Source organism: Onychostoma macrolepis, chromosome 17 (assembly GCF_012432095.1).
Source record: "Onychostoma macrolepis isolate SWU-2019 chromosome 17, ASM1243209v1, whole genome shotgun sequence".
NCBI classification, from domain to species: Eukaryota; Metazoa; Chordata; class Actinopteri; order Cypriniformes; family Cyprinidae; genus Onychostoma; species Onychostoma macrolepis.
Genome location: NC_081171.1, coordinates 16,706,932 through 16,732,379, shown reverse-complemented (window position 1 = coordinate 16,732,379; position 25,448 = coordinate 16,706,932). Strand labels below are relative to the sequence as shown.

Below are 25,448 nucleotides of genomic sequence, written 5' to 3'. Positions count from 1 at the left end.
TTAATTAATTACACAATCTGAAAAGTATGGATCAAATCTCCTTTTGGCCATGATTATAGAAAACACAGCTTTTATTATTTAATGTATTTTCCATCTCAAGACCTACTCAGTGTATTATGATGAAATTGTTACAAATTAAATTTGAAATAAATGCACAATAAAAATGCACAAATATTAAGTATTTATTTCAGATATTATAATATATTAAATACATATGCTTGTGCATTTTTAAGCTCAGTGTAATTGTTCATATGATGTTGCTGTGCACTGGGCCAGGCTGAGTTGTCCTTCTTGAACCTTTTAACTGACCGGTCCATCTTGAGGGGTGTGTCCCGTGAGCAGCTATAAAGAGAGCAGGAGCAGTATACGGCTGTGTTTACATGTTTTACAGCACTCTTTCCCTAATGGTCGACTTTAACAGAGGGCTTTAAACAAAATGGCCAGTTTACATCAGGGCATGTGAGGAAATCAGTGGAGCAAACAGTGTTTGGGTATAAAAACGTGTCTTGAAATAAGGGTCCGTGATGGAGGGAGAATTTTAGCCTTCATAGCAGAAGTCCAGTGAATGCCTCGTGTTCTTTTTTATTTTTAACTGTTAATGAATTCTTTTTTATTTTATTTTGGTTGATGATTAGGTTATGTCCTTAAAGGCGATGTATGTTTGACTGTAGTCAACAATTATTTTGGTACTTTAGAGACATCTATTGCATTCTCAATTATGCGAGAGGTTTACATGTCTAGCACAACCTGTATTCCCATGTACGCAATCACACAGCTATCGCCCATATGCTAAACGTGTATTAATTTCCTTCTCACAGGTGTGATTAGCAGCTATGGTCTTTGGATGGATGGCACGCTGGTGCAGAATTCGTCCCTTATGGGCTTCGAGGTCGGTGATCTGTCCCCATGGAGCCTCCACAGCTTCCGTGTGCAGGCCTGCACGGCTCAGGGCTGCGCTCTGGGGCCCCTGGTGAGAGTCCACCACATTTACATTATGTTAATGCCTCCTCTGCGTGTCAGATGGCAGCTCAACATCATAAAGGTGATCGATTCACTCTGTTCAATAAAGCACCTTCTGCTCACGCTTGACATTTGGTATAAATGCCACTCTGGGCTGGTTACTGCTTTGATGGGCCATATTTGGGCATTTTTCCAATATGTGTGCAATATTTAGTCAAATGGCCAGTTTTGCAGACACAGCAAAAGTTGGAGCAAGCAGCGAGAGGTTGAGTGGCTGTGGTGTCGGGGTAAGAAGTATCTGATCATTTAGTGGACAGATGGTGGGAAAAAAAGTGCAGGCTGTGAATTTTTATTTATTTTTAATTCCTGTTTTGTTTTTTACTAAAATAATGCCTTTTAACACTATTGCAAAGTATGGATTTTAAGTGAGTTTAATATAAAATTTCAGTTCAGACATTGTGGCTTCAACCTACACTACTATTTAAGTTATGGGTCAAGATTTTTTGAAATGTCTCTTTTGTTTATTAAGGCTGCACTTGCTCGAATGTGCTCGAAAAAAAAGTATTTTATGATCACAAAAGTCAAATATTATTAACATTTAAAATAACATTTTTCAATTTTTTTCAGGATTTTGTTGATAAATATAAAGTTAGTTTAAAAAAATATATTTTTGTAACAATGTGAAAGTCTTTGCTGTTACTTTTGATCAGTTTATTGTATCTGCTGAATAAAATTATTAATTTAATTTAAAACAACAACAAAAAATGTTACTGATCCCAAACCTTTGAACAGTTTATTTTACTACAGTAATGTGATTTTTTTGCAAGTAAATTGCAATATTTAACAAAACCTGTTTTGTTTTGTTTCGTTTCGTTTCACATGGACTATTGTTAATGTCAGTAGAAAAACTAAATTATTTCATACAGAGATCTAATTATTACATTTTGAAGACAAACTGTTTTTGACTAACATAGAAAGTAAATAGGGTCACTTTATAATAATGCATTTCATAGATATAATATTTTTTCTAAATTTACTTAAATGTTTCTAATCTATGTTGCTTTATATTGCTATGCTGCTAATCTTCAGGTTCTAGTGTTTATGTGTGTGTGTGTGTGTATGTATGTTTATGACTGGGTATCGCACGTGTTTACGTGTTTGAGTGGTTTTAACTGGACATCAGTGCTTAATTTCGTTCCAGCTCATGTGTCATGTTTTGGGATGACAATAAAAATCCTTGAAATGCTTAAAACATCCTTGAATCCTTTAGATTTCATGCTGCCTTTGAGTAAAACTAAATGCTTAATTCTACTTTTAAACAGACATTACTACCTTTCTGTCTGTTGTCAGGTGGAAGGCAGGACTTCAGAGATGCCTCCCGCTGGTCACGTGACCCTGTATGTCCTCAGCGAGACTCCACATTCAGTGCGAGCCAAGTGGGAGGCCCCAGCTAAACCCAACGGCAACCTGACCTACACAGTCCTCTTCACCGGGCCAGGTAAATCAAACTTAACTGCTCCCTTCACCCCTCCACATCCCCCCTCAGTTCCTTCGAGTAAACGCAACACTGCCTCCCTGCATGCTGCCTCTGCTCCTTGTATTGACTTCTACTGTTTTCCCTTTGTTTGTTTACAAACAAAAATGCTGAAAGGTCAGCGAACCTTAGCACACCCTGCTTGCGCGGTAATGGGCTTAAATGAATTGTTGTCGGCCTCCATTTTGCTCAGGCTGGCTGCTAGGTGCTATCGTGGGCCAGAAGGGCTGCGGGAGGACACCTGCACTCTTCTCCTCTCGTTCTTCACAGGATGAGAGAGGACAGGTTTGTTAAAAAGCTTAATGGCACGCTCAAAAGGAATCTCCCACTGCTTGCCGCCCTGATCTCTGCTGGAGCTTCCCTTATGCTGGTTAGAGGATAAACGTTTGCCGTAATGAGAGGGTGAGGGGTGCAAACACACGTTCTCTTTGAGAATCTGTCAAGCTCATGAATCAGGTTCTATGGAGGTATGGAAATGCAGATGTGAATGCTTGTCAAACGCATTACAAGTGTGCAGTCACGTTGTACAGTACATATTGAACATGCATTCTTAATGTCTATGTTATTAGATGTATAAAGCTTTACTGGGGCCATTATCTAATGGTTAGTACATATTGAGCTGTGGTGCTTGTGCAAGTAGTGCAAGTTCGAATCAAGCTCACAACATTTCCAAATCCAGTTAAAGTGGCAAAAGGAAATAAATATATATTACATTTAAAAGTTTGGGGTCAGTTAAATAATTTAATACTTTTCTTCAGCACAGATACATTAAACTGATCAAAAGTAAATACGTTTATTTATAATTTCTGTATACATTTTGTTCTTTTGACCTTTGTATTCTTTAGAGAATCCTGAGAAAGAATCATGGTTTCTACAAAATATTAAGCAGCACAACCGTTTTCAACATAGATAATAATAAGGAATATTTCTTGAGCATGAAATCTCAGGATATTAGAATGATTTCTAAAAAAATTAAATCGTAGTAATATTTCACATTATTACTGTTTTTTTTTTCTGTATTTTTGATCGAATAAGTGCAGCATTGGTGAGCATAAGTGAGTTAATTTAAAAACGTTTTAAAGATCAACCACATACTTTTTAACTTTTGTATATAAAAAAGAGCACGCAACTAAACCTTTTTCCTTTATTGCTCCATAGGGCTTATTTGATCTTTTTTTAAGATTCAATTTGCATTCATATACTGTCAGTATGTGAATGAATTGAGTGTAATGCTGAACCCTGTGTGCCCCGTTCTTTCTTTCACATATCCTGCTGGTAGGCATCCAAAACTCTGTGTATTCCTGGTCAAAGTCCAGCCAGTCTCAGATGAAAAGACTGACCTGCACCTCTATGTGTCAGCACTTCTTTTTGTCTGCCAGGCCAATAGAATAGATTGTCTCTCTCCATTAATCAAGAGTTCATCTGTACAGCTTACAGATTCTACACATTTAATCCTGCCAACAGACCTGTGTGTGCGTGTTACAGTATGTGTGTTTCACTATAGCCTACCCTAAATGAATACATTGACATTTTTATACTGCATAATCGTCCGCGATCAGCAAATTATAACCCATCATGTGCTTGTTTGTGAAAAAAAAATACCAAAACAGAGGTTGATTCACAGACCGCTATATTACTCCGTCAGCGTCTAATTAAGCTGAGCTCACCTGATCGTTAATATTTGCGAGAGATCGCTTACAAAGCAATCAGCCGGCTGCTTTGATGGACGCAGGCCTTACTGTGTATACACTTCTGCTGTTAGTATGGATAAATAAGAATCAAATTTGTCAGAGATTTGCCATTCAGCTGTCGTTTTTTTTCTTTGTGGCATTGACTTATATACTGCTGAATATGTAACTTAATATACCAGCTGTTTGCTGTGGATGCTCTCAGGTTGAAGGTTAATGTATTATTATTATGAATGTTTCTATTGAAATTGAATTGAAATTTTATTTAAACTCACAGTGTGTTCACAGTGGCTTAGAACTGATTAAGACAATTGTGTTTTCCAATGTTTTTTTTTTTATTTTTTTGATGAAAATGACAATTTTGTCATTGTGTACTAACCCTCATGTCATTCCAAACTTGTATGCATTTCTTTCTTATGTTGAACATAAAATATATTTTGAAGAATGCTGGTAATCAAACAGTTGTTGGTCCCCATTGACTTCCACAGTATTTCTTTCCCTACTGTGCAAGTCAGTGGGGACCAACAACTTCCCCAAGTTTGGTTCTTCAGAATTCTTCAAAATATCTTCTTTTGTGTTCAACATAAGAAAGAAACTTATACAGGTTTGGAATGACATGAGGGTGAGAGAATGATGACAACATTTTCATTTTGAGATGAACTATTCCTTCAATGCAGTGTTTAATGATCGGGCACAATTAATTAAACTCTGAGAACAAAATATTGTAAAGAACTTAAATGGTTAATGGCACATAAAGTATGAAGACATTGTCAAACAAGCTACTTTAAACTGTATATTATACTTAAATAGATGGCAACTTTGATGGACACAGGCCTTACTTTGTCTACTTCTGCTTCTCATATGAATAAGTAACCATTTCCATTCACCCGTTGTTTTCTTTCACTGTATCATTGAGTTGCATACCGCTGAATCTGTAACTTAATATACCAACAGTTTGCTATGGATCCTCTCAGCTCGCAGGCCAATCTGAAGTAGTGTGCAGCCCAGCCAGACTTAAAAGTAGCTATCTGACAAGCAGGACGAGCAGCTTACGGACTCAAGATTGTAATCTCCCAGTACAAGCAGATGGAAGTGACCTCTCACAAAGGCAGCCACGTCCCCCCTCTCATAGAGCAAGAGCTTTGAAGTATTCTTCTGAGCAGAGAGAGCAAGATTATGATGTGCAGGGGGATTGATTTGAGAGAGCGAGATCACTGCCAGTGGACTCTTCCAACCAAACTCCTGTTTTTCCTTTGCCTTGCCACGCGCGCATTTGTTGTTGCTGTTTTCACAACGCTACCTCTGATGGAGATGATAGCTTACGTTGAGTGTGAAGTAGTATTTTTATGCTTTTTCTTGGCTTCTTTGATTATATCATTGGCTCCAGAGGGTTCAGCACTGTTTATTTTTGTATTATTGTGGAGTGTGTTATTCGAGAAGGGATGGTTTGTTCGCGCCAGGCTAGCAGGGTCAGATCCACAGGCATCTCACTCTCTCTCGCTCTGTCTTTTGTGCTAGGAGAGAAGTTTAAGCGATTTCTCTCAGTGGATTGCTGGAGAATTTATCGGCGGGTGGCTGGCTATCACAGATTAAGGGAAATGTCGATCAGTAATGACCCCTCTACATGTTAGTATTGCAGTAAAGCCAAGCTTTTATGTCAAAAAAATCGGAGCGGGGGCTATTACACATGACAGGGGTGATCAAGGGACTGTGGACCGAGGCTAGCATTATTAAATATTGACTACTCTTGTGATTTATGTAGAGCTTCAGGGAAAAAGTGACTTTTTAACCGTTATATATTCTTTAGTCTCCAAACCCTTCCATTTATCACTTCGTGGAAATAAAGTGAGTGTTAGCTGCACATTTCTTACTCCCAGCTGAAAAAGGGGGGAAAAACTCTTGCCCTTAAAAAATGAGACGGATGCTGTTGCGGCAGTTCATTTCAAAAACCGCCAAAAGCAGAATAGGCAAATTGGAAGCAATTATAAGATTTGACTAAAAAAAAAGGCTGAGCTAGTTGTAGATGACAGTGAATGATTCTTTGAGGGCATGGAGCTCAGATAAATTCATTAAGCATGTTTATTTTTGCTTAAACAGGTAATTCTACAAGTTCTGAGTGTGTTTTTCTTCTTCCACTTGCACAGTAATATAAAACGTCAGCTAAAGACTTAAGTAATGGAGGAGAGATACATTTGTAGGTTTCCAGTCATTGGGGCAATTCATGCCTATTGATTTCTTTATGATGCTGCATTTCAAGCCCTTTAGATGGGGAAAGGGTGGAGGTTATGGACTCAGCTTGCACACACGTCTCCCTTATTCCTCTTCCCATGAAGGTAGAAGTCTATCTGGTCCAGAGGAGAGGTGAGAACTTGGGGGAATTAATTCCCTTTTAATTTGCAAGCAGGGCCGTATATCCTGCGGTCGATTGCATTACAGTAAGTGGTAGTGGCTGGGGACTTGGAGGCTTGGCACTTGACCTCTTGGTTAATGTGCACACATGCATGGGTCTGACTGAAAGCATTACATCCAATGAGTGGGAGTGTTGAGAGATGTGTTTGAATTTCTGTGATGGTAATGTGTTGTAAGTTAAAATTATGGTGCCTTATCTTTAGCATGTACTGTTGCTAGAGTCGCGATGTAATGGAAGAAGTAAAATATCTTTTTTTCTTCAGTAGGGCAGGGATGAAACGTCCACAAAACAGAAAAAACAATAATGACTGTTTTCAAAGAGTTCTCCCAACCACCCATCTGCCATAGGCCAAACAAGTAGATAGTCCCATCTCCAAGCTCACGCCATTGGTTGAGCCAGTGTTGGCTGTTGTCAGGCTGACTGAAATTATCAAACAGAGCAATGTGTTTGGGTGAATAAACTAATATTTGACTTGCTTACAGTTGTATCTGTATATTAAAGGGACCGTTTACCTGAAAATGAAAATTCTGTCATTAATTACTCACCTTCAAGTCGTTCCAAATCTGTGAGACCTTCGTTCATCTTCGGGAACACAAATTAAGATATTTTTGATGAAATCCAAGAGCTTTCTGACCCTCCATAGACAGCAACGCAACTATCACGTTCAAGGCCCAGAAAGGTAGTAAGGACATTGTTAAAATAGTTAAAATCAGATAAAATCTGCCACGCGTTCACAAGAGTAAACTATCCCTTTAAGTAGTATAGGTAAAAGATTTTAAAAGAAAAGTTAAGACATTTACAGATGTCTGTGTGTGTCTTTAAGTCTTTTTTGGGTTGTGAATTTGTAATGCAAACACATTTCACTTTGGGAAATTTCTGAATCCTTTCATTGTGTTTTATTTTGATAATGCTTATTACAGCTAAGTATGTTAGCATCTTGGTTATTTTTTAATGGATTTTCATTGTTTCCTATTTTTAATTCATCTCTTTATAAGGCTTTTACCAGATTGACAATATGCTCACTCACTATTTTTTTCTGCCATTATTTATAAAAATTGTATTTCTATTTTTGCCGCTCTATTTTTTCTGTGGATCCAGCTTCCTGTGCGTTGAATCAATGTCTGGGCTGGCAGAGCAATCAATCCCCATTTCTGGATTAAGACCCAGACAGCCAAAGCTTGGGCTTCCCTGTGTCAGCAGGGCACTGCGGTTCACACACACACACACACACACACAGAGAGAGAGGGAGTTAAATAGTGTGTCCAGCGTCTTCTCAGTCTAAAAAGGGTCATTGTGCTTAAAAGGTTTTTTTTTTTAAGAATATACCGTTCCTCTAATTTATAGGATAAGTTTGATCTGTGAACCAAATGGCCATGTATCATGCTGACACCTCGTTGTCGTTGATCCAAGAAAATTGGATCTGTATTTAGGAGCTTATCGGCAAAGTGATCATCATCCAAGTTCCTGAAGATGTCCGCAGGTCAGCGTGGCTCTGATCCTTTGATGGGCCTTTATATGGATGTTAAATTGCGTCTCTGTGTGTTTCAGGTCAGAACTTCAGCAGTTTCGAAACGCCAGACACAGAGACGAGAGAGCTGCTCAGCACTGGTCAAGAGGGCCAGTGGGTGTCCATAAGAGGACTGCTGCCGTATTCTAATTACACTGGGCTGGTGAAGGCCTGTAACAGTCAGGGCTGTGTGGAGAGCTCTCCCACCAGCGTCTCTCTCCCACCAGGAGGTCAGTACCAAACACAGCTTTCTGTAATAGAACACTATTTATATATTTGTTGTACACAGACTAGGTAAACTGACTCATGCCACACATTGACTATGTTCTTTTGCTATATAGATTTGATCTTTGCTTACCCGCAGAGAATTATTGCAATAACCATTTGTTCCAAACACTTTTTATTTTATTTTATTTTATTTTATTTTATTTTATTTTATTTTATTTTATTTTATTTTATTTTATTTTATTTTATTTTATTTTATTTTATTTTATTTTATTTTATTTTATTTTATTTTTACCAGACACTTTTATACAAATTGACTTTTTACATTTTGACATTTTATTCAAGGTGTATACATTTCATCAGTTCATGCATTCCCTGTTAATGTTTTAATTAATTATACATTTTTAATAAATAATGAAAAAATAATTATCTGTTTTATTTAATGTATTGTTTATTTGTTTATAAAATAATAAATTATTTTATTTATTTGGGGTGGAAGGGGTGCTTGCTTTATTGAATATAGATTGTAAAGATTGACACAGCTAGAAATTCTTAGGAAGCGAAAGCAGAAATGAAATCAAGCCGTACATGAACCTGTGTCATTCAAATAAGAATGGCTTAACGTATCTACAGTACAGTGTGTGACAAGAATTGCACCATATCTCTAGAAATGTGGGCTTTTTTTGGGTGAAAAAATCAAATTATTAGATAATTCAATATGAAATAGGAATAGATTGGAAGTTAAGAAATCTAAATGATCCTCAGAAATCTTATAAACTCCACTGGCTGAAACATCAACATCTGCCAGAAAGCTGACAAGAATATGATTAGCGCAGTTAGTTGTAAATCAATATGCAGTAACTCACTGGGATTTTGTGTACAAACTAAAATGATGCAATCACCTGCTATTGATTTTTTCCTTCCAAATGTTTCTTCATAAGTAAAATGTGTATTTTTTCGCATATACAATTTAGAAACGCTCTATTTCCATAATATTGCCATGTTCTTCATTAACAGACAGCCTGTAAACTTCAGCCCTGGCTCATCATATCTGACGCAGAGCTACAGGCTCTCTGCACTAATGTTTAATCACATGCCTTCACACGGGCAGAGAGCGAGCTGTTTGATCAGGCTGAATCTTCCGGGCCCCGTAACGCTGCTTTGTACGGGGCCAGCAGGGAGACATTGGACATCTGCTGGCTGACAGAGAACAATGCCCGCTGCTGGTGATCTAAAGACATGCCATTTCCTGTCTATGGCAATGGCAGATAAGAGCGTATGCACACAAGAGTAGCCACTATAAGTTTATTGCCACACTAAGGAGCCACACTTTCCCACTGTTAAATTGTTGTTGATTTTAATTATGACTCTTATGGCTCCAGAATGTTCTTTTTTACGACCTTCTCAGGCAAATGAAAGGTAACAACTCATTGGTTAAATAGGCCTTGGTCCATCCTTCCTTTTACTTAATGGTGTGGGAACTTATTAAGCTGATTTATACAGAGAATGGCTGTTGGGAAGCATGTGACACGCACTGGGTTATATGTGTTTAAGCGAAGGGTAAATTACCATGGAGGAGATAAAAAAAAGACAATTTACTGATTTCTGCCTTCCCAACCCCCCATTGTGTTCAGTGGGAAGGAATGGTTGGAAAAGAGGGGTCAGTGGACCAGTGTTTCTTCAGATGAGGGTGGATATTCAGTGCAAAAGATACATCTTTATGATTTTGTTTGATATTTTCCTGTCTTGTTTTTCCTCCTTCTTGCTCTCTTACTGCACGTCATAACCAGGCGCAACATGACAAGTGATAAATGCTTCAACCTACACTGAAAAAAAATGGAGTAGGATTAAATTGAAACTGTTAGTAAATATAACAGTATGTTTTCAAGTAAAGGTTGCACAAAAGTGTTTAGAGTAAATTTATTTTAGTCTTTGTAAAATTTTCTTAAATAACGCCTATAAAAATGTTATAATTTAGTAAGCAATAAGTATTTTTTTTAAACATGAAATAATGTGTTTACTGATATGTTCAATAAACATTTCTGAATATAACCCAATGAGAGACAACAATTTACATAAAATATATTTTAATTCAATGTCATAAAAATTAATGAAAATTCACTTTAAAAGGTAAGGATAAAAAATGTGTTTAACCTTCATTTTAAATGTTTTTAAGCAAACACAATGGGTAAATGTGTGAACTACTATTTTATTATTTATTATTTATTTATTTATTTATTGCTATTTTAGATCTCTCCATCCCAGTTAAAGCCACTCCAATACTTATTTTAGCTGAGAAATCATTAGACTCAGTTGTATCTCACATGTAAAAATAATATGACAGATAACTGTAAATTCCCCAGCCAGGACCCATGCATCCACTAACACACACACATTCACCCACACGTCTTTCCTGATCAAAGAGACTGGTGAGACATATCTTTCGACCTGATAACCACCTTTGCTTTGCTTGCTTTTGCTTTATGTTCTGTGACAATTATCATTCTGTCTGTACCTGAAAGGAAGATCATTTTCCTGTAGGGAAAAGAAAATGAAGTTGCTGGGGCACGTTTCATGAACAAACATCAGCATTTGAAACCCCAGAGCTCTTCCGTTGTCTCATCTCTCACGGAGGTGAACGGAACGCTCATTCCCAGAGGAGTGTGTATGGATTGAGGATTGATTCAGGGGAATGGGACATGGCCTTGCATGTTCTTAGATGATGAAGCTGACCTGTAAACGCCACTCCATGTTAATGCCCAGCCTTTAAATACAGACCAATCGCTCTCCGATGGCCCTGTTAAAAAACAGGAGCACACCCAAGTTAAAGTTCTGCGAAATTGTTCAAGTTCAACACAAAGACACAAGAAGTATAAATTTTAAATACCACACGTTTCCCTCCACTTCTTTCAGTAGATCTTTTGGTTTGTCTTAGCTGAACTGAAGCCTTGTCTCAAACTGTCCTTGTTATATCAAAGAACAGACGGAGTAGAAGGCTTAGGATACAGACGAAACATAAAAGTGCATAGTTTAAAATGATTAGTGACACTTTTGATATACCTGAGGAAGGAGGGAGGTGAAACAAAGGAAGCTTCATGCCGACTGTTTGATGAAATAAGGCTGTGAGGAATTAACTCTTTTGTCAATGGGGTGTCTTACTCTCGTTAGACTCTCCTTCTCACCGTCTCTCTCCATCTTTTTCTCTCTCTACAAACTTTAGGGAAGAAATCAAATGCTTTGAACATATTGTTCATCCCTCAGTGTGCAGGGCATACAGCTTAACACCATTGCATTTTGGTACAGTAGTGTAGATGAGGGCAAACGCAAGCATACACTGTATAAAACCAGTTTTTCTAAGGATTTTTTTCTATGCTCACCTAAAAATAAGTAATAATACGTAACCATGGCAGCTGAAACAACATTTTTGCAACAGTTGTGCTTTTAGTTCATTTATACACTTATTTACAGTACCAGTGTTAAATGTTTTAAACAGTTGCTGACCTGCTGGTTAAACATCATATATTTATGATTCTCATTTTTATAATAAGTAGGTTAACATGGGTAACTTTCACTTTCTAATGAATAGTTACCAATCAAAAGTTTGCTGCCTGTAAGATTTTTTTTGTTTTTTAAGAAGTCTCTTATGCTTACCAAGGCTGCAATTACAGTAAAAACTATAATATTGTAAACTATTATTACAATATAATATAACTTTTTTCTTTTTAAATATATTTTAAAATTAAATTTATTTCTGTGATAGCAAAGCTGAATTTTCAGCATCATTACTCAAGTCTTCAGTGTCACATGATCCTTCAGAAATCAAATATGCTGATTGGTGCTCAAGAAACATTAATAATATTATAATCAATATTGAAAAGTTTTGTACTGTTTTAGTATTTTTGTGAAAACCGTGATGATTATATTGATTAATTATGCAGCACCATTTGTTTATTTTAATATTACATTAGATTTAATTATTAGCTTTCTATATCTGTTTATTGTATAGTATCTGTACTCTATAAAAAAAATGATTAATGGAATATATGTATTTTACAAGAAAATACTACTTCAGTCTTTCATCTTCAAAATTTCACATTTAACAGTAGTATACATTTTTTCAACTTAATTGTTTATTTTTTTGACATGATAACCTGACCATGCCATTATTTTAATAGTAGTTCTATGTCATGCCAGCAAGAAACTTGATAGTGCAAACCTTTTGTTTTGAAACATGTAGGCCTATGATAAGGGACTGTACAGTATCTACAGGAAGCTTTTTATGCAGAAGTATGTTTTATATACACCATATCATATGACTTTTGTCACCTTTTATCGAATATTTGTGTGTAGTTGGTGGTTTCTTGATAAATTCACTGTATTCCCACCTCTCAAGTCAGTGCTACACCACTGGTGCACTGTGTGTGTGTGTGTGTGTGTTGGTGTTGAGGTCCAAACTATATGAAGTAGTATTGGCATCTCTGAGCTGCGGCAATCTGTAGGGACATGGTCCAGACCTGTCCATATGCTCATCATCATCATTATGTTTATGACTGGTTGGCCGGGCTTTGTGCTGTTTATTCCTGCCCAAAAGCCATAGCAGCAAAGGCAGATGGAGGAAAAGAGTGAAATGGCTTTTATCCCCAAGTCCGTCCAGCAAAGCCCTATCCACTCTTCTCAAAGCAGCAGCGTCCCTCTGCCGAGCTTTTTCTTGCCTAATACAAGCCACATGGACATTATGAAAATTGCAGCTTGGCAGTAAAACTAATTTTGGAGAGCTGACTTGAGTGATGAGACTGACCCCCGCTGAGCACGAGCCACATCCCTGTTCCCGCATGCCAGCCTATGTGGCGTTGGGTTCAGACGCCCGCATTGTTTCTTCCTTCTCCGTTCAATCAGACTGTCACCCTGTCCTCTTAAATGACGCATGGATATGTCAAGCTTTGAAAGTCCCACAACAGCTTGGCATATCCATACTCTTTATTGACATAATTGGCAGTTCCATCACTCATCAATCAAAGTATTAACATCTTTTTTTCTTGCCGTAATGTCAATGAGTTGATCTCATTTATTTCGTTCTCTACACCAGAGACCATGGAACCAGGAATTCAGTCTCGCCCTCATAACCTTTTGTTTTGTTTGTTTGTTTTTTTTAGTGCTTCGACCATCACAGGCATATTCAATTCTAATTCGTATTCTATCGAGGTGATTCTATTTCAGCACGGCCAAAATGACTTAAGTAATCAACACTTATTGAGTTCTTGTGGCTGGACAAGAGGAGGGTTGATTGAGAATGAGACTTCACTTAGGGAAAGGACTTCACTTGGAGCATTGGAGTGCTGTATTATTGAGGCTGATGTTGACTAGATTGCTCCTCAGAATAGATGATTTTTGCCTGGAGTCCTCCCTAAGCACTAAGACAAAACCCAGAATCAAGATGTTTTCTTTCTTGATGGGTGAGATGTGTTCATGTGCTTCCAGGCAATTTTGTAATATAGTCTCAATGTCTTGTGGACAGAAATGTGCAAATCATGAGATCCACATTGCAGTTACTTATTACTTGTTACATTTTTGTATTGTATTATTTATTTATTATATTATATTATTATGTTTGACCATGAATTTTTTATCTAACCATTTTTCATATAGAACAATTCAATATTAATACTTAAAGTACTAATATTGTGAAACTCACAGATATTTTTTTATATTTTATTTCTCATGTGTGCATGAGGGTGGGTGTGTAAGTGCCCTGACCAGTGAGATTGTGTTGAGGACGGATGACTCTCGCAGTAAATAGAAGCCGCAGCATTATCCGCGGGGTTGATGGTGCGTTGGGCTAGAAGCGAGGCGAGGAGGCTCAGAAGGGGCCAGGAAGTCCTTGTAAATCAGAGGCGCAGAGAGCTGACCGCACCATTAGACAAGTGCCATTCACATTCTCCACCCGTCTCTTGACTCTCTCTTTAAAAACAGAGGAATTCTATCCCCCCTCTCTCGCTCTCTCCAATCTGTGATATGCAAAGATTAAAGATGGCCTCATGATTCCTCACTGTCTGAATATTAAATCTTTGGAATGCACTGTATTGCATTTTCTGAAAGGAATGTATTTAAATTTCAGATTAATAAGTTAGTGTTTTTAAGCATTTTACATTAATTCCAAAAAAAAATAACTCAAGGCAGTAACAATTTAAACAATATATTTTATTTGGGAACTTGTGTTCAATTATTCTTTTTAATAGTTAACTTTTTAACTATTTATGAATTTTTTGGATCATCAGTCATCAAACCTCAGTAAATATTGGTCACAGACACAAAGAATTACTTTAAATCATAACCAGTCATATCCAATCATATCACGATGGAAGCATTGCCTCCTTTCACGTGACTTTCCCCCATTCATTCTCAGTTACCCTCTGACTCCTTACCTTACCTTATGAGCTCTGACTCCCATCGATAAGGGGAGCTGAGAGGACTCATATGCAATGCTAATGGCATCCACAGTCTACCGACTGAGGGTCTGCTTTGTAGCAGGCAGACTCCTCTTAGGGGGACCGTAGCATACTAGCAATTGGTGCGCCCTTCTCCACATGGCAGCTCTGTGGACGTATGTGTCCAGTATGTGCTCGCACTGGACACATACAGTTATGCCTTTGCTGGTCTAGCTCCCTGAAGGTAGGAGGACTGAAGGCCTGTGACAGAAGGAACTTTGGGGACGTACCCTGCACGAGGGTACAAAAAGGCTTTGGCCATGCCGGGCGCAAAGTCCAAGTGAGTAGGGGCCACTGAGAGGGCCTGCAGATCCCCAGCTCTCTTAAGAGAAGAAATACAGTCTTCAGAGTGAGATGGTGATCGGAGATCTCCTCAATAGGCTCGAAGGGAGGCCTACAGAGAGCATCCAACACCACAGCCAGGTCCCAAGGAGGAACACGGGACCGTACTGGAATCCTCAGCCTCAGCACACCGCGGAGGAAACGTGTAACCAGGGGGTGCCTGCCCACTGACTGTCCACCAAGAGAGGCGTGGTAGGCCGATATCGCCGCCACATCAACCTTCAAGGTGGAGTGGATCAACCCTGCGGAGAGTCGGGCCTGCAGGACCTCCAGAACTGTACCAATCGGGCAGTTGACTGGGTCGAGCTGGCGGTCTCCGCACCATGAAGTGAAAAGTTTCCACTTCAAGGCATACAGTTTCCTCGCTGAGGTAGCTCTGGATTGGAGGATGGTCTCAACAACCTCCGTTGAGAGACCGGAAGCTATGAGCTGTGCCCCTTCAGGGGCCATACCCACAGCTTCCACAACTCCGGGCAGGGTGCACAAGGGTGCCCCCTGCCTGTGAGAGGAGATCCCTCCTGACGGGAATCTCCCATGGATAGCCGTCGAGGAGAGAAATCAAGTCTGAGAACCATACTCGGCCCGGCAAGACCGGGGCTACTAGCAGCAGCCGGACCCTTTCCCGGTGCACTCTCGCCAGAACTCCAGGGAGCAGAGCAATCGGGTGAAAGGTGTACAGACGAAGCCTCGGCCAAGTGATCAGTGGCCAGTGGAGCTGGATGAGTCAGAGAGTACCAGAGGGGACATTGCGACGTCTCCCAAGTCGCAAAGAGGTCCACCTGAGCCTGGCCAAACACTCTCCAAATCTGCTTCACCACCTCTGGGTGAAGCATCCATTCCCATGTCTGCTCCCACATTGAGATGCCCAGGGATGTACACTGCTCTCAGCGAGAGGAGTTTGCCCTGGGACCACACAAGGATCTGGTGCGCCAGCCAGTACAGGGGGCGCAAACGCAGACCTCCTTGGTGGTTGATGTAAGAGACTACTGCTGTGTTGTCAGTGCGCACCAACACATGGTGATCTCTTAGGTCTGGGAGAAAGTGTTTCAGAGCCTGAAACACAGCTAGCATCTCCAGCCAATTGATGTGCCACGTGACATGGCGACCACTCCACAGACCGGTGGCCACTAATGACCGCTCCCCAACCGGTGAGGGATGCGTCCGTCGCTAGCGTTACGCGATGACACGGAGCTCCCAGTACCGGGCCCTGAGACAAGAAACCAAGGTTGTCTCCACATGTCTAAGGCACGTAGGCACCAATCTAGTTTACATTTTGGAGGAGGCAGCAACATATGATATATAGGACTCCTCTATCATATGTTGCTGCCTTCATTACTGTGCTATACATTTAAAAGAAATGTTTTTTAATTTTGTAGTATATATTTATAAATAAATATATTTACTTGTTTTCATTCATGTATTTTACAATACAAAGAGCAATGTGTATCATTTTACCAGATTTAGTCCTTCACATACTCACTTTTATTTGTTCCCCACTAAATAATGTTATTTCACTAAATTTTTAGATTTTATAAAATTTTGCACTCATGATTTTTCTAGAATAACTTCGGCAGTTTGGCGTCTGCTTGTTGAAGAGATACTCAGCTACTCGTCTGCAGCGATGCGTGTTGCATTAGCGCAGTCATATCTGACAATAATGTCATAGCCTGTAACACGTTTATTATTTTTTACATTTTGGGAGGAGTATAAAATTTACATATGTGGTTTCAACAACCAGATGCATTTACATATGTCCGGTTTCGTCTGGAATGCGGCCCAGACCACCTCCTGAAGTGGTCTGAGCGATTGTATTTATATTACAAAACTCATGACCAAACGTTTTACACAGCCCCTATATATTTTTCATGTTATTTTTTCATTAAAATTAAGTTGTCTAATAGATTGCGTTTAACACATAAATGAGTGACACAGAACTATAGAAATTCTACATTGAATTAAAAAAAAAAAGGAGGAGAACCGAACTGGATTCTGTAGCCTCTCTACAGTATGCAGGACCCACCGAGACACATTTGGCAGTAGTTTCCACGCTGCCAAATAGTCTACTAAAGGAACCAGTCTCTCGTGACTGGCCTCTGGTGTAATCTAGCTGCTCTAGAGACCCCCGAAGGGGAGGCGAGCATCTCAGCTCCGCTACGTTTCCGGGGCAGAAGAGACTGAGATGTGTGCTCGCTGGAGATCGCTGCGCCCTGGAACACCGTACATGGCAGGGTGAGCAGCCCGATCTCCTGAGGGCACTGAGGAGGAACGGGCACAGCACACTGCGGTGAACGCCGCTCTTCCCCAGAGGGGGCTACCCTCATAAGCCCTGGGTCGTGGGCATCAGGGCTTTTTAGCCAAGGACTTCTTAGCCTGAAGTATGACCCGCAGGTCCATCTTCGGCTTCGAAGGCCCCGGCCCCGAGCGCTTGCCACCTTTGTCCCGACTCGGAGGAGCGCGAGTGTCAACTCTCTGTTTTTGAGCTTCCCTGTACGAGGAGCTAGTACGCGGCTGGGTACTATTTGTACTATTTTGCCTCCTCTGAAATACACCTGATATAGCATTCAAAAGTTATATATATATATATATATATATATATATGATAGTTCAAATCTGATATTCTGATAGTCCAAATGTCTATAAATAAACACCCTATTGTAGATTAAATATAATATTGGCCACTATTTGAAAAAAGAAATCCTGGAGAACATCTCAGGGCATATAGTAGGCTGTGCTATTGTGAGTGCTTATTGTCCAGCATGTGATGTAGTATATACAGTACACTCTTAAAAATAAAGGTGCTTCACAGTGCCATAGAAGAAGCTTTTTGTCTAAATGGTTCCATAAAGAACCTTTAACATCTGAAGAACCTTTCTGGTTCACAAAAGGTTCTTTGTGGCAAAAGAAGGTTCTTCAGATTATAAAAAGGTAAGAAAGTGATTGTTCTTTAAAGAACTTTTGACTGAATGCTTTTTTGTGGAACCAAAAATGGTTTTTCTGTGGCATCGCTGTGAAGAACCTTTTAAGCACCTTTATTTTTAAGAGTGTAACCTGGGCTTTTAAAAATCTCTCACCCCTAAAACGCTCCCATCCCCAGCAGTGTTTCTACCCATGTTCCTTAGCATATGCTGCACCATGCAGGTCTTTTCTCTGCTCCACTTCACCTCTGCATCCTCTCCACATACAGCTCCAGATGGCCTCCTGCCCCCCAGGCTGGCAGCTGCCACCCCCACCTCACTGCAGGTGGCCTGGGCTGCTCCAGCGCGTCACAACGCTCCCGGACCTCTGCGCTACCGGCTCCAGATGAGGACTTCAGCTTCCCCACAAGTTCACCAGTAAGCCATGAAGACCTTTTACAGTGTACACATGCTCTTTTCCACACTACATACACATGTAGGTCAATGCTACTGCTGCAAACATGCAGTCATCAGTGAGCAATAGTTCTTTTGTGCTGAAAATACAAAATGATCTAAGGCAGTGACTTTAAAGAGACCTAAAGAGAATAAAGCAGTGGTTAGACTGTTATAGAGCAGATGTACAGGAATATCAAATAGTAGGCCTAGACCGGGGCTGTCCTTATGAAAAAAAATCTGCTTCTGTAAAAAGAAAAAAAAGAAACAAATGTTTTATCTAATATGTATGCATTACATGCTCCCTGACAACAAATTGCAATTTAATCAGAAATAGGGGAATTCTCATTCTGTTGTAATAAATAAATGACTAGGCGCATGTATTATATATCACCCTCATTTCCTGGGATTCTTTTGAAATGTATTTCATTGTTCATGTGATTTATTTATTATACTCCATGGTAAATTTGATCGCAGGGCTCTGTGGAAGTTGATGCTGCTTAAAAACCAGCAAAGATTTGTTCCAATCAGCAGGACTTGTAAGCCATTTAATGCGGCGTGATTATATCTATTTTTCATTTTAGTTCAATAAAAATATCCACTTGCGTTTTCACCAGAATAATATCATATTCTAACCATAGAAGTTGATAAGCGCATTCAATCCTAAATTCACTTTTGTTTTGATTTGCTAAGCACTTAACAGAAAAGATATTTTAATCATTTTAAAGCCCATATTAGGTCAGAATCTATAAGCTTGTATACTAATAAGAGTTGACAAAATTAGCTTTAGCTAATATAAACATTTAAAATGCAGTCTTTATGCTAATAAGCAACTATCTAATAGTGAAAATTGGTCCCTACACTAAAGTGTTACCATTAGGAGGGACCCTTTAAATTTGAATTTTGAAATGAATACTGTTCTTATTCATTTTTGTGTTTGTATTCATCAAATCCTGAAACAATGTATCATGGTTCTTGAGGACAAATCAGCGTATTAGAATGATTTACAATTCAGGATCATGTGACATTGAAGACTGGAGTAATGGCTGCTGAAAATTTAGCTTTTGCCGCCACAGCAATAAATTGCATTTAAAAATAAATAAAATATAAAATATTGTATTCATATTTCACAGTATTACTGTTTTTACGGTATGACTCTTTTTACTGTTTGATCAAATAAATACACCCTTGGAATAAGAGACTTCTTTCAACAAAACAACAACAACAAAAAACACATTTTGGCTGATAATGTAAATCACACAATTGCAATTGCAACATTCTCATAATTGGGACTTTTTTTTGGCTTCATAATAATATTAGTATTGGCTGTTATTAAAAATGTAAACACATCTACTGTACTGTGTAATTTGTACTGTAATTTGTTCTGTTTAATGCACATGTACATTTATTTCTATCTTTAGGTTAATGGACGATGAGACGACTGTATTTAGTCACATGGTTAAGGACCTTGAACCCTTTACTGAGTATCACTTCAGACTGCTGGTGTCCAACAGCCATGGAGAAACCAGCAGCCCATGGGTCTCTTTTTTTACCGCACAAGACAGTGAGTTCCACAACTGACACACACACACATTTGCACAATGTCTACAAACACAACAGAAAGTCATTAAGCACACAAAGAGTGTGTTGTGTTTAGCCACATGTCAGGCGGTTCCTCTGTGAGGCTTGTCCCACAGAGAAGAGCAGGTGTTGAGAGAGAGAGAGAGAGAGAGAGAGAAGGCCAGTGGGCAGAGATCACTAGTTAAAGGTACGCCTCTTCCACATGACCTTGCCGGTGTCATTTTGGACTGATTACTGTAATAGAATCATATTAAGGATCATAACAGACACTCTCTGCTAAGTTATAAATTAATTATACTTCGGCCTATTAGCACATACATTATAATTACTGAGCCAGTATTTGCATACACTCAGATTGCACTGTATTATGGACCATCACCTCTTCATTATCATGCTTAGAGACATCCCCCTCCCCACAATGCCCTGCAGCACTTCACAACTTCTGCTTTTGGGAAGAGTTTTCCCTCTGTCTGAGAGCAGAACTACGTGAGCTGAGTAACATTCACAGCCTCATTGAGACTTTTTGTTCAGTTTCTTGTCCTGGATTCTGTTTGGTCTTCTTGTGTTGCACCATGTGTCTGTATTTTTTTATCTTGCAGCTTGTAATTAGTATTCTTTATGGATGCTTAGCATATCTTTCATAGGTTGTATTCCTCTCTAAGAGGATGTCAGAAATTGTCATGCCTTTTAGAATCTCTGCATTAGCTGCATTGTTGAGCACTGAAGAATATGTCCATGTCTGATGTTTTTAATTAAATATGTTTACACTTAGATTATAGGCGTGGTTTGGGATAAAAAGGTTTTTGATAAACATTATATTTTTTGCACATAGAAAATGTGTTTTATAAATAAATGTATTCAAATATGTTAATAATTTAATAATATTTATTAGATAATATTAAATAAATATTTTAATATTGGATATTTTAATAATAAAAATATTTGAATACTTTTGGGCATTTAAGTGATTGAAATTCAGTGTGAGTCTTTCGTCAATTCTCTAAAGTATGTAAATATTTACAAATACTGTTGTTTAAATACTTTTAGATATTTATTTACACTGGAATGATTGAACATATCATTTTAATTCATAAGTTGGTGTTGTTTTTTTAATGTGACTGTATGTGTATTTAGTACTGTATTGTGTTGAGCATTGCAAAAAGGAAACTGACGCTTTCAGGTATATAGGCCATTCTACAGAATTGGTGCTCAAAACACCAAAAAACACATTTAAAAGCATTTATGTGTTCAAATATTAAATGTTTATTAAGATACTTAAATTATCTATTGAAACTAGTGCTGTCAATCGATTAAAAAATTGAATCGCGTTAATCACAGTCATGGACTATGATTAATCATGATTAATCACAAATTTTAAATACTAGGATTGACCTGTAAATGTGTTGAAAAAGAAATGCATGACAAACTAGTTTAAGGAAACAAAACCTTTCACACTTCCGCCAGGTATGAGACATAGTCCTTATTATTCTTTTATCATTATTCTTTTGTTTTTATTCAGCCATTATCAGCCTTTATACTGGCAATAAAACGTTTACCAAGCCACATCGCTTCAATCCCAGTATACATTTACCCAACTATTATCAAAAGTATTTCTAAATAAATACAACAAAACATTTCTTGCGACCTTTCGTGAGGTATTATGACAAAATGCATTATGAAGAAGAATTGGACCTGTTCTGCAGGTGCATTAGAGCTAACATTAGCATCATGCTTCATAAGACAATTTATGAGATTAATAGTACACTTTTACTCAGAACTCACTTCAAACCACCATCGAGTGTTTGTAATAACTTCCTTTTGCAATCACATGTGGAATTTGGTCGTTTACTGTTGTTAAATATGCTATTTATAGCCTTTTATATCGCTGCACAAATTAGCATTTCAGATGTACACATTAATCTAAATAAATCACATACAGACCATATCTATCGTAATCGTGTGTTTATTATCTTATATAATCTACAGTTGCTGTTGTCATGTTTATTTCTGCTGTGTAAAAGCCTTAACATGTATGCTCTGCTGAAACTCACGTTGTTTGTGATGTTACAACCGCCTCTCCATTCTTAAGTCATCAGGTATACATTCCAAGTATAATACACATTAGTAAAATTACTATTTTACTAAGTAAATACTAAGTAGTATTTTAATTATTATTTGTCTATATACACTTTGGGCGGTCGCGGTACATTATAAAAGTAGCCCAAAAAACCGCAAACCATGGCTCTGTAATTTTTCCCGCGACTGTATTTTCAAAATAGCCCACTTGTGCCGTTACCCTGGCAACACTGGTTCGCTGTACCCTCATCACACAATGATAGACAACCTTCTGCGCTGCGATGACGGGAAGAAGTTGGGGTCAAACCTTATCAAACGATTAATTTGCGTAAAAAAAATTGAAACTAATTGAAACCCACAATAATATTTAAAATATTAGTAAGCTTAATATATATAAAATCATAATTTATTGGGTACTTTGAGGTGGCTGTCCCGAACTTTAACCCCTAAATTTCAATTTATGAAAATTATATTTAAATAATTTTTGTACTTTTTTTTTTCTTTTTGTATCTTTTTGATTCTTTTAAAAAGTGTAGTTAAAAAATATATATATTTTATATTTTCTTTGTAATTTATGAAACTTTATGTAAAAAAAAAAGAAAAGAAAAATTTGTCCTGCATTTTTCATGTCACTACCGAAATAGTGTATGTTTAAGCCTATTGGCCGAGACTGATTTTAATTAAACTCATAAATTTATGATAATATTTCTGTGTCCCCCTCTCTCATAGCTACAAGGTGTGAGTAGATAGGTCTCATCATTTTGAGGTAAATGTGTTCAAAAATGTGTGTTTAACTTTAAGGAACGTCACTTCTGAACACCTTTTTTCTGCAATTAAGCACACTTTTTTTGAGTTATTCCATAACATTTAGTTTTTATATGTATACCACTGTTCAGAAATGTGCTAGCTAACCATGTACTGATTAGCATCTTTGAGCTAGGTTCAAAATGATCTAAAATGGTCACAATCGAAACAGTCACTACCAAAACATTTGGTGGAGTTTCGGTGGTGACATCTTTGTGTTTTTTTGGGGGGGTGTTATCCCATAGAATTGTCACTACCGAAACAGTCACAACCGAAACATGTCATAATTTTTCCGGTAGTGACAAAAGGGAACACATAATCCTCATATTTCGGTGAAATAAACAAAATTTTTGTACATTTATGCAATTTGTTTTGTATTATAGTATGTGAGTTAAAATTATAATGCTGTAATGCGATGTGGTTGCTACCAAAGCATTACTGTCACTACCGAAAATGTGCTGTCACTACCGAAACATGGGATGTTTTGTCAAAAATAAAATATACTGAATTATCAACTAAGATGTTATTATATTTTTTGGTTCAGTGTACATTTGAAACTAATGAACCCTTAACTTGGAAATCAGTGTGGTCAGCTTGCTTTTTACAAAGAAAAATTGGATTCAAAATACAACAAATCTCATAAATCACACTTGAGATACTGTTAAAATTTTAATTGTCATGGATTTACCTCTGAAACAAATTTAGTAAAATAGCAAAAATATATATTTACAATCTAGATGCAAGCAAAATCTTTATAGGTCAAAATAACCCTTCTAATTAAATTATTATTACTGTGTTTCGGTAGTGACAAATTTGGGGAGAGGACAAATATTCCAAATCTTTCTGAAAATACAATATGAGAATTAACTGCACAATTACTAGAAATGTCTACCTTGGATATTATACAATTTTCATACATACAATTTTTTTGGAAAAATAACACCTTTTTTTTTTTCAAGAAGTTTCGAACTCTGACTTTGGAGCAATTCTGTAGAATGGCCCGTATACTCTACAAATGCTGAAACTGCCATGACCCAGCATGCACCATATTAACAGCTTTTCTAAAAGTCGCTCTAATCCCAAACATGCGACATGTCAAATCCCGATCAGCATGCTATATATATCAAAAGCGTCCTCCTCCTCGCTTTCCATCTGCATGTATCTGGCAGCAGAAATGAGCCCTTCACTCCAGCTCTATTTACACACCTCTTTCTTTGCGGCAGGGGTGATGACTTTGAGAACAGGTGGGCATTACCAAGAAGGAGAGAAATGATTGTTATTGTTAAAGAGAAAAGCCCTTTATTTCTTTTCTGAAATGGGCTGTGAAGAGCCTTGTGCGGCATATTCGGCTCTCTGCGGCAGGATTATGGGGAAAGCGTGAGTTTTAGTGGCTCCTGGCACTGCTAATAAACACTCTCACACATATCATCAGCCGCCCCATCAACGTGAAATAGTACCCAGCAAAGCCGCACTAAATTAACAGTAGGAAAGAATTGAGGAGATTTTTCAAAATAATGTGGCCGGCCGCATGATAAAGGAAGAGGAAAGGATGGGCAAGGTGAAATAGGAGGAGAGAAACGTATGTCATATTTTCTTTAGCTCTTTTTCTTCTTTGATAGGGTCCCAGTCTGCCTGCACGTCTTCATCTCTAATTTAGAAATCCCCTCTAGAGAGAGTTTTCCACCTCTGTGTGAAATGTTCACAGCAGCACACACTATAGGCTGTGTGCATGAGCTGCCCTATATAAGATGCTCACATCTATGTAAGCAATCACAAACAGCATCTCATAAGTACATGTGCAAATTCATTTTGATTTAACATTGATTTTCTATTATTTTATGGTTATTTTTCTATTTCTTTAATTTCATTCATGATGTCTGGGACATATTTTGTGACAGCAATTCCAAACTAGAGGTATTTGGAAAGTTTAAAAGTTTCTGGTTTGTTGAGTGCATTAACCTTACTGATGGAGCTGTGGTGGAAACACTTGTCTGATTTGTCTGTTTGGCTCCTTTTGTGCTGCAGTATGTCAGAACACTACTAGAAATCTCCTTAGTGAAGATGTATGAGCATTTTAAGTATTCAAAAGGCCCTCATTCCTTTCCTTTTTATCATTCCATTAAGATTTTATAACCATCTTTTTAATGTAATTCCATCCATGAATTTTTACCCCTTAGACTTGACAGGCGGTTCTGTGAACATAAACTTTGCCATGTAGAAGAGCTCTTTCCTCTGTCTTCTCTGTCTGTGCTAAGGCACATGAGTCTGTGTGCTGGAGTGACATATACATAAAAGAATTTAGAGGGGCATTTTTTATTTATTTATTTATCTGTGTGTGTGTGTGTGTGTATGTATATGTGTATATATATTTTTTTTTTCATTTCTTGAATTGAGTTCATTTAAATAGGATTAACCCCAACTTTATTATTACTTATTATTCATCTTACATCTTTACTCACCGTCAGGCCATCCTATAGATGTGTTTGTTT

At 38.0% G+C, this 25,448-nt stretch overlaps 1 protein-coding gene across 1 annotated transcript in view; it reads left to right on the top strand.

Moving 5' to 3' along the window:
- Positions 1 to 25,448, top strand: part of ush2a (Usher syndrome 2A (autosomal recessive, mild)) — a 220,568-nt gene that overhangs the window by 103,689 nt on the left and 91,431 nt on the right. Inside the window, exons 37-41 of the mRNA XM_058749724.1 lie at positions 819 to 970; positions 2,311 to 2,458; positions 8,141 to 8,329; positions 18,336 to 18,483; positions 19,920 to 20,062. Coding sequence (XP_058605707.1) covers positions 819 to 970; positions 2,311 to 2,458; positions 8,141 to 8,329; positions 18,336 to 18,483; positions 19,920 to 20,062 — 780 coding nt within the window. The remainder of the gene's footprint in view (positions 1 to 818; positions 971 to 2,310; positions 2,459 to 8,140; positions 8,330 to 18,335; positions 18,484 to 19,919; positions 20,063 to 25,448) is intronic.